The following is a 15,413-nucleotide window of genomic DNA, read 5'->3' on the forward strand; positions in this document are numbered from 1 at the left end:
CAGTCTCAGTATTACACTAGCGCACATTGAAAGACAGTGTATCTCTTAATCATACACATCCTCATTTCCTCACATTGTCGAGCTCCCTTGTAATTGATATTCACATATTTAAACATGTTGAAGAACAAATCAACAATCAAAGAGTGTCGAGCTCCCATTTGATTGATATTCACGTACTAGTATTTGAACATGTTGAAGGCAAATCAACGCAAGTACTCATCACAGATCCCACAAGTTGCACAACAACAACAAGTACAGTGGAAGGCACGTAAGGACGTTAACCTTCGACCCTATTACGCACACCGCTGTGTGAGGCCCAGCACAGGGGAAACCGTAAGTTACGGTTAGCCTGACGTCGCAGAGCATCCTTACAGTGCAAGTTACACCAGGTAAAGTTAGAAACAGGCGATTCCTGCCATCTTCAACTATATAAGATACTACGGGCTATGTGGAGCGTAGTGTAGTGAAATGAAATGTAGTGGAAGGACAATTTAGACTGGAAAGTGAGAACGACAGTAGACTTTGTAGTAGTCCCTGGTAGTAGTTGTTGATTCAACAAGTAGTCATCAGTTTTGTCAGAGTATACAAGTGGTAGAAGTCAGAAGGTGGACTAAGTTAATCGTATAGGGAAGGATGTCGTCTCTGGTCCGACTCTCCAAGCCACACATCATACCGGATTGTGTCGTTATAAGTTCATACACAGATTAACTACTAAGGAATTTAAGGCGTCACGCTTTGCGGAAGTGTTATTTGGGGTCAAAATGTTCAGCGGCAGGTGGGCTTTCGTCCTCACTCCAAATGGCGTAGAACAGTAGCTCACATGTATGACATACGACCAAATCCAATAGAGCTGCCCATACCAGGTTGTTGGCATTCTGTATTTCGTACTTGGCGCGACTTTTAGTGGTGTGAACAGACGATTAGACCGCGCTCGCGGGAACGTTTCAAGCGGCTGTACAACTGGTCGATATCGATGGTATAAATTAACCCATTGTCGCCGACTGTAAATTGTGTCGCTATGTTTCTATTAATAACGTCATGCCCGGAAATCTGTACATGTAATCATCACTCGGGCTCATTTTTCTCCGTTTGGATTCCCGATGGTTAAAGGCATCACATTCAGGTATTATAGACTCAGATGGGTGCTGAAGCCTAATGCAAGTAAAGGAACCAAGTGTTGAAATCAAACAGGAAAATGGTCACTGTGTGCCATTCAGTTTTGCGAAACTGCGTGCAATTGTGTGCGAAATGACGACCTAAGGAAGTGAAATGAACTACAGCAGTCATGGGGATGCAGCTTAGATAATTCTGACAACTTTTGCAAACTTCATAATCCAATTCATGCTGTCTAAACGACAACTTATTCTACAAAGCACTGACAAACGATCTTCAATCTCCCCTAAACTTTACTTGTACCACTTTGTTTAAAAGAAACCTCCTTGCTGCATTCGAATCGTTTAAATTTTCTCATGTGAGTTGTCATCGCCAGTTTGAAGACCATAAAAATGACCAGAACGGTTCGCCAATCACCTCATGGAATGATCTGCATGCCTGAAATATAAATAATTTCTTCCCGAAATCTTCCATCTTTCCAGAACCATGCACGTGTTCCAGCAACCCCGCCCCACTCCGAGATGTTTTGGCGGGAACACCGTCAAAGCGTTATCTATCACGCAGATAGTGTGTGGATCTCTGGCCATACTCTTGGGCATCGCTATCATCATACCGGGGAGTGGGCTCTTCAAGTCCGGGTATCCTATCTGGACTGGAGCGATGGTAAGACAGATATTATAATTTAGACCCTTTTAATAGTTTTTTTTATATCCAACGTTTGACAAGAAGGAGCGCTATTAAAATTATATCACAATGCTGTGATTTTCTCCTTATTGTAATGTTTATATCATTGAAATGTACTTTCAGTTCCTTGCTACTGGAATCATCGGCATCTTCGCGGCGAGACGGAAGAACAAATGTATGGTAAGTCCACCGTTATTTCCTCATACATGGACCAACTTGTCGGTCAGCTATTCAGACCTTGATATCGTACCATATATTGTAATTCCATTGTTATAAATATTCATTTTGGTAAGCAATCAGTTTCCATGTGCGTTTATGATGCGTTATACCAAGGAGCCTTGATTATACTTTCCGTACAGATCATCCCTCTGATGGTTCTGTCGATCCTTTCGTCCATCCTGGCGGGAACCGTTACCCTCGTCCTGGCGTCCATTGCACTTTCCAATGATGTCTGGGGATGGTGCTGGAATTTGCCATATAGCTCATGCCCAACGGTAAACCTCTTTCTATATCTACATTAAGACGCTTGCATTGATGGATCACACACATGTACAGTCATATGCCTAGATTTTTTGGTGGTAACTTATAGTGGAGTAGGGGAGTAGTACAATGTACTTATAGATCCTTACACGGTTTTGTGACGATACTTGTACATGTGTACCTGATTATCAGGGCGCCATTGTAACGTTTGACGTCCTGCTGATTCTGCTGGCCCTCCTGGAGCTGGGTCTGGCCATCGCCACCTCTGTGATGACGTGTTATGCTATCTGTCCGGGCTGCTCCGAGGGAGGTACGGACGGCTGTACCTGCTGTACAGGTGATTCGTGTAACAGCAGTGGCTACCAGGTATGCCTCGATCTTTCCCGCTATTTAAGAGAACATATCGATTTTAAAGAAAGCGGATTGCAAGCATAAAGAAAGACGACAAACGTGTCAAAATAATCAAAGCGTAAGATATACGTATAACCAACTGTCAAACATCCAAACTATGTTAATCTCTCTGTTCACTATAAACTAGGGTAACTTCATTACCACTTGAAGAATATAGCATACCTGCTTCGCTCTTTACGGCCAAAGTTAAGATTAATCTGCAATAAATATTTTTCCAGCCGCCAGCAGTTGCCTATCAGGTGGGAGCAGACGGCAGACTGGTTCAGATACCCAGTCAGTACGTCATACAGGGGGGACAGCCCATCGCCATGACACCGTTCCCTCCAAGCCAACCCCAACACGCCACGGTCCTTCCCGCAGGAGCCATGGCCCAACAACAACCTCTGCTCGTCACACAGAACCCTGCCAGCATGGGTGCTGCCCAGGGGAGCACTGCAGTCGGACAGGCTCCCAAACCACAAGGGAACGTTGTGTTTGTCCCGGCTCAGGGTGTCGCTCCTGCGCCACCTGCTCAGCGTCAAGTGGCACAGCCGATGTCAACAGTTGGGCATGGTAAGTCAGAAACAGTAGCATGATTCCGCCAGGAGGAAAGGTTCTAGTCTTCTTCTTCTCCTTGATGCCCAACATCATGGTAATGATGACTCTGGCATGTTGGAGAGCGCTGGTGCCGTCAACGTTTTTCAGTTCGCAATTCCAATTTCTAACTACAACGTACACCGAGATGTTTCCATATCCACTTTTATGAAATATCCACTGTTATCAACGTAATTATTCTGTTTGCTTCAGGTAACATCCAGTATGTTATCGCCGCATCTACACCGGTACCCGGACAACAAGTGTCAGTTCAGCCGCAGTCTGTGCCACAGGTTCAGTTCCAGCAACCCAGGCAGGCCGTGCCCTACCCACAACAAGCGCAACTCCAGTCACAACAGCAGCCGGACGTACCCCAGGGACAGGTCCCTGCCCCACCCACGGGATCCTCCCCTCCCCCCAGCTACCAGCCTGCCGAGTCTGACGCTCGTCCCGCCGCGAGCGAGGCCATGTCGACAGAGGAAGACGATGTGCCTCTCATCGAAGATTGAGCGGGAACCTGGAGATTCGTGGCCAGAAGACCGCATCTACTGACATCATAAGCTCTAGATCTCCTCGCTTGAATCAGCTAACACAATAATATCATACCCAAGGCCAAGTACGTGATGTTACAGACTGTTAGCATGCTTAACCTAGACAGAACGAAACACATACGGCTCAACATATATAATGAAATACAAATGTTGCCAGACAAGATCGCTTCTTATGCCAAACAATGCAATTATGAACAGCAGCAATGGCTGTTTCGTTTGATGATTCCGAAACACCTGACACAAAAACTAATGATCGGGCACTTAATCTTAAAAGAGCGCCGCTATCAAACAAAAACGTAATAAATCACACATGTAGTGCGAAATCATGAAGAACTTCTAAGGAAATTATCAAATAATAGAAGGTCCTTGTTACATCCATATAACGGGAGAGATTAGATAAGAACGTGAAACGCTGGTACAAGAAATGTCTTCTGGATCATGGACCCCTTTCACAGATAACAGGAATCAAACACATCTTGTGTGAAGTAGTGAGGGGATGATGGGACAGAATTGTGATGGTTTCAGAATAGTCGCCTTTGTAACTCCCAAATAATTCTGATAATCTGTTTTGATCATATTTGAAAATGGTGTGAAATGATACTTTGTGTATCAACATTTGTTAATCACTATGGGTTTGTTTTGTATCACGCCAGGACTTACTTCTGAAAGCCTTTCTGAACAAAGCGCATGCGGTTGTAATTCATTTCACAGCAATGTATGATCATAATGTTTTTTCTACACATTTTAATAGCAGTAGATATTCTTGGTATATATATTTCACTTTACCAGGTGCATATTTAGAGTCAGACAATTCTTCTCTAGATTGGAATATTTATCAGTAGCATTTTCTAATCCAGATTTATGATTGTAAAATTGATTTTAAAGGGTCTTTCCAGTCATGACTAAGGAAAGCAACGTTTGCACACAGTACAGTGTGCTCTAGTTTCAAAATGAGTAGAAATGGCAACACAAATTTAAGGTTTCTTCACCCATTACGTGGTTAAAACGACTCCAAACACACCATTACGACTCCAATTACACACTCATCTGGTGACATTGTTTAGCAGTCTCAGTATCACACTAGTGCACATTGAAAGACACGTACACATCCTCAGTTCCTGACACAGAATGTCGAGGTCCCTTGTAATTGATATTCACGTATTTGAACATGTTGAAGACAAATCAACGCAATGTAACGTTACGTGTCACAGATCCCACAAGTAGCACAACAACAAGTACAGTGGAAGTCACGTAAGGACGTTGACCGTCGACCCTATTACGCACACCGCTGGGTGAGGCCCAGCACAGGGGAAACTGTTACGGTTAGCCTTACTGAGGTCGCAGGGCATCCTTACTCCAGGTAAAGTTAAAAACGGGCGATTCCTGCCATCTTCAACTACATATAAAGATACTACGGACTATATGTAGTGTAGTGTAGTGTAGTGTAGTGTAGTGGAAGGACAATATAGACTGGAAAGTGAGAACGACAGTAAACGTTAATGACGTGGACTTTTAGTAGTCCTTGATTCAACAAGTAGTCATGTTCGTCAGCGTACTAGTATGTTAGAAGTCAGAAGGTGGGCTAAGTTAAACGTATAGAAAAGCATGTCTTTTCTGATCCAACTCTCCACACATCATAGGCCATCATACATACAGATTGTGTCGTTGTAAGTTCATACACAGATTAACTACTACGCGTCACGAATCATGTGCTTTGCGGAAGTGTTATTTGGGGTCAAACTGTTCAGCATGCTAGCAGCAGGTGGGTTCAGAAGTTCGTCCTGCGCCACTGCCTGGCATATATTATGTTAATGACTCAGTCCCGCCACTGCCTGGCATATATTATGTTAATAATATGATATGTTAAAGATCATCACGGATGACCAGAACGATCTGCATGCCTAAAATATCAATAATTTCATCCTGGAATCTTCCATCTTTCCAGAACTGCACATGTTCCAGCAACCCCGCCCCACTCCAAGATGTTTTGGTGGGAACACCGTCAAAGCGCTGTCTATCAGACAGATAGTGTGCGGATCTTTGGCCATAGTCTTGGGCATCGCTATCATCATTCCGGGGAGTCATGGGAGTGAGCTCTTCAGGTCCGGGTATCCTATCTGGACTGGAGCGACGGTAAGACACGATATACATTTTGTACTCGTAATGCTGAATGATCATTTCAATAGTTTTCATATCAGCGTTTGACAAGAGGGTACGAAGCCAAGGATCGCTATTAAAATTCACAACGCTGTGATTTTCTCCTTCTATGTAATTTCATTGAAATGTTGTACTTTCAGTTCCTTGCTACTGGGATCATTGGCATCTTCGCGGCGAGACGCAAGAACAAATGTATGGTAAGTCCACCGTTCTTGTCTCAAACATGGACCAACTTGTCGGTCAGCTATTCACACCTTGATATCGTAGTTTATATTGTTCCATTGTTATAAATATTCATTTTGGTGAGCAATCAGTTTCCCTATGCGTTATACCAAGGAGCCTTGGTTACACTTTGCGAACAGATCATCCCTCTGATGGTCCTGTCGATCCTTTCGTCCATCCTGGCGGGAACCGTTACCCTCGTCCTGGCGTCCGTTGCACTTTCCAGTGATGTCTGGGGATGGTGCGGGAATTTGCCATATAGCAGATGTCCAACGGTAATCCTCTTTCTATATCTACATTTATTAATTTAATACGTTGGCATTGATGGTTTGATAGCATGGGTGCCGTGTTTCATATCACATACAGTCATATAAGAATAATGAAAATGGCTAGATTTTTTGTGGTAACTTTTAGTGGAGTAAGGAAGCCTACTGATAGTATCAAAAGCGGCACAGGGGCTACTTATATCGGTTTGTGAAGATACTTGTACCTGTTTATCAGGCAGCCATAGTGACGTTTGACGTCCTGCTGATTCTGCTGGCCCTCCTGGAGCTGGGTCTGGCCATCGCCACCTCTGTGATGACGTGTTATGCTATCTGCCCGGGCTGCTCCGAGGGAGGTACGGACGGCTGCACCTGCTGTACGTGTGATCCATGTAACAGCAGCCGCTACCAGGTAATGCCCCTATTTTTTCCGCTATTAAAGCCAACATATCGATTTGAAAGAAAGAGGTTTCCAAGTATAAAGAAAGACGACAAACGTGTCAAAATACTCAAAGCGTAAGATAATACGTATAACCAATTGTCAATCATCTAAACTACGGATAGATCAACACTTAAGATAAGTGTTAATCTATCTGTGCACTAACTAGGGTAACTGCATTACCACCTGAAGAATTCATACCTGCTTCGCTCTTTACGGTCAAAGTTGAGATCCACTTTGAGATCCATAAATATCTTTCCAGGCACCATCAGTCGCCTATCAGGTGGGAGCCGACGGCAGACTGGTTCAGATACCCAGTCAGTACGTCATACAGGGAGGACAGCCCATCGCCATGGCATCGTTCCCTCCAAGCCAGCCCCCAACACGCCACGGTCCTTCCCGCAGGAGCCATGGCGCAACAACAACCTCAGGCTGCTCGTCACACAGAACCCTGCCAGCATGGCTGCTGCCCAGGGGTTCAACACTACGGCCGGACAGGCGTCCCAAACCGCAAGGGAACGTTGTGTTTGTCCCGGTGGCTCAGGGTGTCGCTCCTGCGCCACCTGCTCAGCATCCAGTGGCACAGCCGAACAGTTGGGCATGGGAAGTAAAAAATAGTCCTGTAGCATAATGCCAGCAGGTGGATAGATTCTAGTATTTCAGTTCGTCTAATTTTTTTTTTTTTTTTATTCCGAAACATGTAATCACAAGACGTGGTGACGACACACTCAAGTTTTTTCAACTTATATTAATGCCGACACCAACACAGGGACAGTACAATACTCATTTACACCTGAGCGAAGTGAGGAAAGTCGTGTAAAGTGCCTTTCCCAAGGGCACAAGATCGGTGGCATGTCAGGACTCGAACCCGGGGCCTCTGGTTCCGAGTCGAGAACGCTGCCGCTGCGCCACACGACCCCATCAGTTCGCAATTGCATCGTTCTAACTAAAACTTACACCGAGATGTTTCCATATCCACTTTTATGAAATATCCACTGTTATCAACAGAATTATTCTGTTTGTTTCAGGTAACATCCAGTATGTCATCGCCGCATCTACAACGGTAACCGGACAACAAGCGGCAGCTCAGCCGCAGTCTGTACCACAGGTTCAGTTCCAGCAACCCAGCCAGGCCGTGCCCTACCCACAGCCAGCGCAACTCCAGCCACAACAGCAGCCGAACGTACCCCAGGGACAGGTCCCTGCCCCACCCACGGGATCCTCCCCTCCCCCCGGCTACCAGCCTACCGAGTCTGACGCTCATGTCGCTGCGAACCAGGCCATGCCGACAGAGGAAGACGATGTGCCTCTCATCGAAGATTAGGCGCGTACCCAGGGGTCGTGACCGGAATACCGCATCTACTGGCATCATATGCTCTAGATTCTCCTCGCTTAAATCAGCTAACACAATAGTATCGTACCCAAGGCCAAGTGCGTGATGTTACAGACTGTATGTTAGCATGCTTAACCTATAATACTGGTTTATTTATTTGTTTCATATAAAACTCATAACAATGGTTCCCACATGGCAGTCACAGACTGAATTGCGTGGGGGTTCCATTAACAACAGTTGATATTCATACTAAAACATTAACTATATAGGGTACAATATTAAAAGCGTAGTTATACTGTAACTGAATTACGCGTAATTAACAAATTTAAAAGATTTAAAAGATCTCATGAAGACACATTATACAATATAATATAGAATAGGGCTGTTTTTTTTCTTACAAGTTCAACAGTCGTACCATGTGAGGTATTGCACTAGAGTTATATCTTTCTGATTTGCAGTGGATACTATCGAGTTTGTGAGATGACCTAGACAGAACGAAACACATACGTCTCAACATATATAATGAAATACAAATGTTGCCAGACAAGATCGCTTCTTATGCCAAACAATGCAATTATGAGCAACAGCTTTGACTATGTCGTTTGATGATTCCGGAACATCTGACTTATGACCGGGTACTTAATCTGGAAAGAGCAACGCTATCAAACAAAAACTAAATAGATTATGATACACACATGTAGTATGGAGGCATGAAGAACTTCGAAGAAAACTGTTAGATAATAGAGGGTCCTTGTTACATCCATATAACAGGAGAGATTAGACAAGAACTAGCCTGGGTGCCATCCGAATTTGTAACGGCTCCCCCGAAAAAATTTCGGGGGAGCCGTTACAAATTCGGATGGCACCCAGGCTAGACAAGAACGTGAAACGTTGGGACAAGAAATGTCTTCTATATCTGGATCATGGGCCTCTTTCACAGATAACAGGAATCAAATACATCTTGTGTGTAGTAGTGAGGGGATGATGGGACAGAATTGTGATGGTTTCAGAATAATTGCCTTTGTAACACCCAAATAATTCTGATGATCTGCTTTGATTATATTTGTAAATGGTGTGAAATGATACTTCGTGTATCAAACATTTGTTAGTCATTATGAGTTTGTTTTGCTTCTGAAAAGCCTTTCTGAACAAAGCGCTTGTGGTTGTACTTCATTTCACAGCAAACCGACAGAGTGAAATAAACATAATACGTGAGCTGGTTTGGTAGCTTTGCAATACCAGGTAACGTTACTAGTATTTTGTAATGTAAAACTTCACTTTGGTGGTTTTAGACACACATGATCTCCCTTTAAAGGCAGACCTCCGAGCAGAGGCCAGTGTTATTTTGTAAAAGCCCAAATTTTATGGTCGATTCATAAAGGGAAATGCAACATTTATTTTCTATGTATGATTGTAATGTTTTTCTACTCATTTAATAGCATCAGATATTCTTGGTATATATATTTCACTTTATGAGGTGCATATTTAGAGTCAAGTGGCGTCGTGTGGCGTAGTGGATAGAGCGTTCGGCGCTCAATAAGGAGCCCCGGGTTCGAACCTGGGTCGGAGCACGGGGGCATGTCCGAACATGCGCACCGACGTTGTGCCCTTGGGAAAGGCACTTTACACGTATCCCCCCTCAACTAGAGGGTCAAGTCTCCAACGGCAGCTGTCTTCAGCTGGCGGACGAGAGCAGCGCCAGGCGGGCTGGCGTAGTCAAGGCGGAACTTGAGCGTAACCAAGTCACCGGCAGCTCGCTGCAAGCACCCGAACCGGAACCAGCACGTCTCCCTCGATGGATCCGCTGGGGAAGACGGATGCCCAAGTGTGTGGGTCTCAGATTCGCAACCTGTTATCCACCTTAAACAAATCCACGCGAAGGCTACCGTGTCAAATGTAACCCTCACTCAGGTGTAGGGACTGACACGGTCATCATACTCGGAAAATCTGTATATCTGTACATGAATCTGTATCTGTGCATGACTATGTATCTGTACATGAATCTGTATCTGATTGCAAATAAAGATCACGAGTGATTGCCATAGATTTAGAGTCAGACAATTCTTCTCTAGATTGGAATATTTATCAGTAGCATTTTCTAATCCAAATGATTGTGAAATTGATTTTAAAACAGTCTTTCCAGTCATGACTGTAGGGAAACAACGTTTGCACACAGTATCATGCACTCTAGTTTCAAAATGAGTAGAAATGGCAACATAAGTCTAAGGTTTCTTCACCCATTACGTGGTTGAAACGACTCCCTGAAACACATTACGACTCCAATCACACACTACCTGGTAATGTTGTTTAGAAGTTTAGAAGTTTCCGTATCACACTAGTGCACATTGAAAGACGGTGTATCCCTTCATATACATGTACATCCTCAGTTCCTGACACAAATAATGTCGAGCTCCCCTGTAATTGATATTCACGTATTTGTTCACATATTCACGTTATTCACGAACACGTTGTCAGTCGACGTTGAAGACAAATCAACGCAATGTTAACGTTACATGTCACCGATCCCACAAGTCACAACAAGAAGTACAATGGAAGGCACTTGAGGACGTTAACCTTCGACCCTATTACACACACCGCTGGATGAGGCCCAGCACAGGGGAAACTGTTACGGTTAGCCTTACTGACGTCGAAGGGCATCCTTACTCCAGGTAAAGTTAAGAACGGGCGATTCCTGCCATCTTCAACTACATATAAAGATACTACGGACTATATGTAGTGTAGTGTAGTGTAGTGGAAGGACAATTTAGACTGGAAAGTGAGAACGACAGTAAACGTTAAAGACGTGGACTTTTAGTAGTCCTTGACTCAACAAGTAGTCATGTTCGTCAGCGTACTAGTATGTTAGAAGTCAGAAGGTGGGCTAAGTTAAACGTATAGAAAAGCATGTCTTTTCTGATGCAACACTCCACACATCATAGGTCATCATACATACAGATTGTGTCGTTGTAAGTTCATACACAGATTAACTACTACGGAATTTAAGGCGTCACGAATCATGTGCTTTGCGGAAGTGTTATTTGGGGTCAAAATGTTCAGCACAGCAGCAGGTGGGTTCAGAAGTTCGTCCTGAGGCCAAATGGCTTAGAACATGCATCTCACATGCATGATGTAAGGTGGGGCATTCGACCAAATCCGATAGGGCTGGCCTGACCCCAAGGTTGCTGGCATCGTGTATTTCGTACCGCTTGTGTCTTCTACTGTCAGTGTAGAGACGGTCGGGTCGGGCTGGGGACCGTTTCAAGCGGCTATAGAACTGATCGATAGTATACTTGAACTAACTAGATCTCGTCGACTGTAAATTGCGTCGCCATGTTTCAATTAATCATTGCCCGGACTCTATAAATATCAATTGGGCTCATTCTTTCAGTTTGGATTCCCAACGTCAAAGGCATCAGTATGCAGGTTGACGTCATTAGAGACTCAGACCATGGTGCGATTATAACCGACATGTTGAAATTAGGGGACAATCAACCAACTGTTCAAATATAACAGGAAAATGTGGTCGCTGCGTGCTATTTTATGCGAAATGACGACCTGCAGTGTGTGGAAGTCAAATGAACTACAGTAGGCATGGGAATGCTGAGATCTATAGATGTGGCAGCCATTTGCTTTTGCAAACTTCATAATCCAATTCATAATATCTGAACACCAACACAGTCTTCTATAAAGCACTCATCTTCAATCTCTTCCAATACTTTATTTGTGCACATTCGAAACGTTTAAATTTTCTCATATGAGTTGCCATCGCCAGTTTGAAGATCATGAAGATGACCAGGACGATCTGCATGCCTAAAATATCAATAATTTCACCCTGGAATCTTCTATGTTTCCAGAACCATGCACATGTTCCAGCAACCCCGCCCCACTCCGAGATGTTTTGGTGGGAACACCGTCAAAGCGCTGTCTATCACACAGATAGTATGCGGATCTCTGGCCATACTTTTGGGCATCGCTATCATCATACCGGGGAGTGGGCTCTTCATGACCGGGTATCCTATCTGGACTGGAGCGATGGTAAGACACGATATAATGTTGAATCACCCCTTAATAGTTTTCATATTCAGCGTTTGACAAGAGAGTACGAAGGGGCGCTATCAAAATTCACAACGCTGTGATTTTCTCATTCCATTATAATGCTAATTGATTGAAATGTTGTACTTTCAGTTCCTTGCTACTGGAATCATCGGCATCTTCGCGGCGAGACGCAAGAACAAATGTATGGTAAGTCCACCGTTATTGTCTCATACATGGGCCAACTTATTCACACTTATGCCTACCTGATAGCATTATCCATATACTTATCAGATCTAGAGAAGTAAAGTAATGAAGACGTCAGGGATCCGGACCAGTCGTGGGCAAGCAACAGCCTTGCAGCGGTCACGTGAGACAAGTGAGCCCGCTCACCTTGCGGGTCCGTCGCCTTCTGTCCATATCCAAGTAGCCTATTGTTCCATAAATTTACTTCCATTGTTATAAATATTTATTTTGGTAACGTAGATATAGGCTGAATCAGGTTTCCTCTGCTTTCTGCGTTTATGACGCGTTGCACGTTCCGTACAGATCATCCCTCTGATGGTTCTGTCGATCCTTTCGTCCATCCTGGCGGGAACCGTTACCCTCGTCCTGGCGTCCGTTGCAATTGCAGATGATGTCTGGGGATGGTGCTGGAATTTTCCATATTGCCCAACGGTAACTAACCTCTTCCTATATCTACATTAAGGCGTTGGCCCTGAATTGTTTGGTAGCATGCATATGCCGTGTTTCATCACATACACTCATATACGAAGAATGGAAATGCCTAGATTTTTTGGTGGTAACTTTTAGAACTTTTAGTGGAGTAAGGAAGGAGTACTTATATCGTTTTTGTGACGAGACCTGTACCTGATTATCAGGGCGCCATAGTAACGCTTGACGTCCTGCTGCTTCTGCTGGCCCTCCTGGAGCTGGGTCTGGCCATCGCCACCTCTGTGATGACGTGTTATGCTATCTGTCCGGGCTGCTCCGAGGGAGGTACGGACGGCTGTACCTGCTGTGCAGGTGATTCATGTAACAGCAGCGGCTACCAGGTATGCTCCGATCTTTCCCGTATCTTAAGAGAACATATCGATTTTAAAGAAAGCGGATTGCAAGTATAAGGAAAGACGACAAACGTGTCTAAATAATCAAAGCGTAAGATATACGTATAACCAACTGTCAAACATCTAAACTATGTTAATCTCTCTGTGCACTATAAACTAGGGTAACTTCATTACCACTTGAAGAATATAGCATACCTGCTTCGCTCTTTACGGCCAAAGTTGAGATTAATCTGCAATAAATATTTTTCCAGCCGCCAGCAGTTGCCTATCAGGTGGGAGCAGACGGCAGACTGGTTCAGATACCCAGTCAGTACGTCATGCAGGGGGGACAGCCCATCGCCATGACACCGTTCCCTCCAAGCCAGCCCCAACACACCACGGTCCTTCCCGCAGGAGCCATGGCCCAACAACAACCTCTGCTCGTCACACAGAACCCTGCCAGCATGGGTGCTGCCCAGGGGAGCACTGCAGTCGGACAGGCTCCCAAACCACAAGGGAACGTTGTGTTTGTCCCGGCTCAGGGTTTCGCTCCTGCGCCACCTGCTCAGCGTCAAGTGGCACAGCCGATGTCAACAGTTGGGCATGGTAAGTCAGAAACAGTAGCATAATTCCGCCAGGAGGAAAGGGCTAGTCTTCTTCTTCTCCTTAATGTCCAACGTCATGGTAATGATGACTCTGGCATGTTGGAATGTTCTAACTACATGTACAACGTACACCGAGATGTTTCCATATCCACTTTTATGAAATATCCACTGTTATCAACGTAATTATTCTGTTTGCTTCAGGTAACATCCAGTATGTTATCGCCGCATCTACACCGGTACCCGGACAACAAGTGTCAGTTCAGCCGCAGTCTGTGCCACAGGTTCAGTTCCAGCAACCCAGGCAGGCCGTGCTCTACCCACAACAAGCGCAACTCCAGCCACAACAGCAGCCGAACGTACCCCAGGGACAGGTCCCTGCCCCACCCACGGGATCCTCCCCTCCCCCCAGCTACCAGCCTGCCGAGTCTGACGCTCGTCCCGCCGCGAGCGAGGCCATGCCGACAGAGGAAGACGATGTGCCTCTCATCGAAGATTGAGCGGGAACCTGGAGATTCGTGGCCAGAAAACCGCATCTACTGAACCTGCTTAATCACTAGACAAGCAGACGACCTGAAATCAAACACGGCTCAACATATATAATGAAATACAAATGTTGCCAGACAAGATCGCTTCTTATGCCAAACAATGCAATTATGAACAAGAGTTCCACGATCTCATACATTCGCCAAATGATCTTAACCCTTACGGTTGACGAAATATACAATTTTAATCATTGATTTTGTAAATAAGAGCCTAATTTGCATGGATTATATCAGTTGATCCTATTCTCCACCTAATGACAGCCTTATCATAACAAAAAGGCTATTGTAGCACTTCCTCATAAATTATGCAAATGAGGTCATGATTTGAATAAATTATGTTTATCGATGTCCACCTTCACTTAACTTCCAAATGTGGCAAGTATGAAATTCGGGGTGCAGCAGTCACAACTATGAAATAATAAAAAATTTCCATTAATTATGCAAATTAGGTCCTCAATTGCATTATCTATATCCTCAGATGTTTTTCTTGTTCTCAAGTAGATGTCTTAAGTAAGTAGTAAGTGTTTCATAGTTCTACTATCGAACAAAGCAGATTTATAGAATTCCCTCATTAATTATGCAAATTAGCTCCTGATTTGCATAATTGCCATCTGATTATGTCAAGCATCACTTCAACTACTTACATACCAAAAATCACGACAATACGTCAACCGGTTCTTGAGTTATCGTCCTTCAATTTTTTACTACAATAGCTCCTGCAGTTCCAGAACAAGGCGCTAGGGGACCCAAATTCATGTCACTTCTTCCCTACCCCAAGAGCTATCTACCAACCAAAATTCGTGACCCTAGCATGTCCAGATCACGAAATATCAAAACCGGAAGTTCTGCTGCAGTACCTAGGAAAGCCGCCAGGGGGCCCAAAATCTAATCATTTCTAGGTCTCATGAAGACCTACCCACCTACCAAGTTTCATTCCAATCCATGAACTGCTTCTCGAGTTA

General features: G+C 44.4%; 2 protein-coding genes across 4 annotated transcripts in view; both read left to right on the forward strand.

Annotated features, from left to right (window-relative positions):
* Positions 1 to 239: 239 nt before the first annotated feature.
* Positions 240 to 9,379, forward strand: LOC109480737 (skin secretory protein xP2-like). 2 transcript variants are annotated; one of them, XM_019783011.1, is made up of 7 exons: positions 240 to 389; positions 1,596 to 1,776; positions 1,921 to 1,977; positions 2,157 to 2,291; positions 2,470 to 2,643; positions 2,907 to 3,240; positions 7,922 to 9,379. In XM_019783011.1, exons 2-7 carry the CDS (start codon positions 1,600 to 1,602, stop codon positions 8,215 to 8,217), a joined length of 1,173 nt encoding a protein of 390 aa, XP_019638570.1. In that variant the 5' UTR covers positions 240 to 389; positions 1,596 to 1,599; the 3' UTR covers positions 8,218 to 9,379. The 2 variants fall into 2 exon arrangements, with proteins under 2 accessions (XP_019638570.1, XP_019638569.1); XM_019783010.1 differs by lacking the exon at positions 7,922 to 9,379 and adding an exon at positions 3,475 to 4,866 and having other exon boundaries at positions 285 to 389.
* A 1,348-nt stretch (positions 9,380 to 10,727) lies between these two features.
* LOC109480736 overlaps positions 10,728 to 15,413 on the forward strand; it is a 13,743-nt gene continuing 9,057 nt past the window's right edge. The window contains exons 1-7 of one of the 2 annotated variants that reach the window (XM_019783008.1): positions 10,778 to 10,895; positions 12,081 to 12,261; positions 12,412 to 12,468; positions 12,808 to 12,936; positions 13,140 to 13,313; positions 13,577 to 13,910; positions 14,111 to 14,443. In XM_019783008.1, the coding sequence (XP_019638567.1) occupies positions 10,828 to 10,895; positions 12,081 to 12,261; positions 12,412 to 12,468; positions 12,808 to 12,936; positions 13,140 to 13,313; positions 13,577 to 13,910; positions 14,111 to 14,406 (1,239 nt within the window). In that variant the 5' untranslated portion in view covers positions 10,778 to 10,827 and the 3' untranslated portion in view covers positions 14,407 to 14,443. Of the gene's footprint in view, positions 10,896 to 12,080; positions 12,262 to 12,411; positions 12,469 to 12,807; positions 12,937 to 13,139; positions 13,314 to 13,576; positions 13,911 to 14,110; positions 14,444 to 15,413 lie in introns of those variants that run through there. The other variant, XM_019783009.1, reaches the window with a different exon arrangement.

The sequence above is a fragment of the Branchiostoma belcheri genome, unplaced genomic scaffold (genome assembly GCF_001625305.1).
Source record: "Branchiostoma belcheri isolate BF01 breed outbred unplaced genomic scaffold, Haploidv18h27 scaffold52, whole genome shotgun sequence".
Taxonomy (NCBI): Eukaryota; Metazoa; Chordata; class Leptocardii; order Amphioxiformes; family Branchiostomatidae; genus Branchiostoma; species Branchiostoma belcheri.

What these genes read in the sequence shown, in the direction of transcription:
- LOC109480737 (XM_019783011.1), top strand. Translation starts at nt 1,600, where the DNA reads ATGCACGTGTTCCAGCAACCCCGCCCCACTCCGAGATGTTTTGGCGGG. An exon ending in GACGGAAGAACAAATGTATG is followed by an intron (nt 1,978 to 2,156) that starts GTAAGTCCACCG and finishes CTTTCCGTACAG; the next exon opens with ATCATCCCTCTGATGGTTCT. An exon ending in CATATAGCTCATGCCCAACG is followed by an intron (nt 2,292 to 2,469) that starts GTAAACCTCTTT and finishes CCTGATTATCAG; the next exon opens with GGCGCCATTGTAACGTTTGA.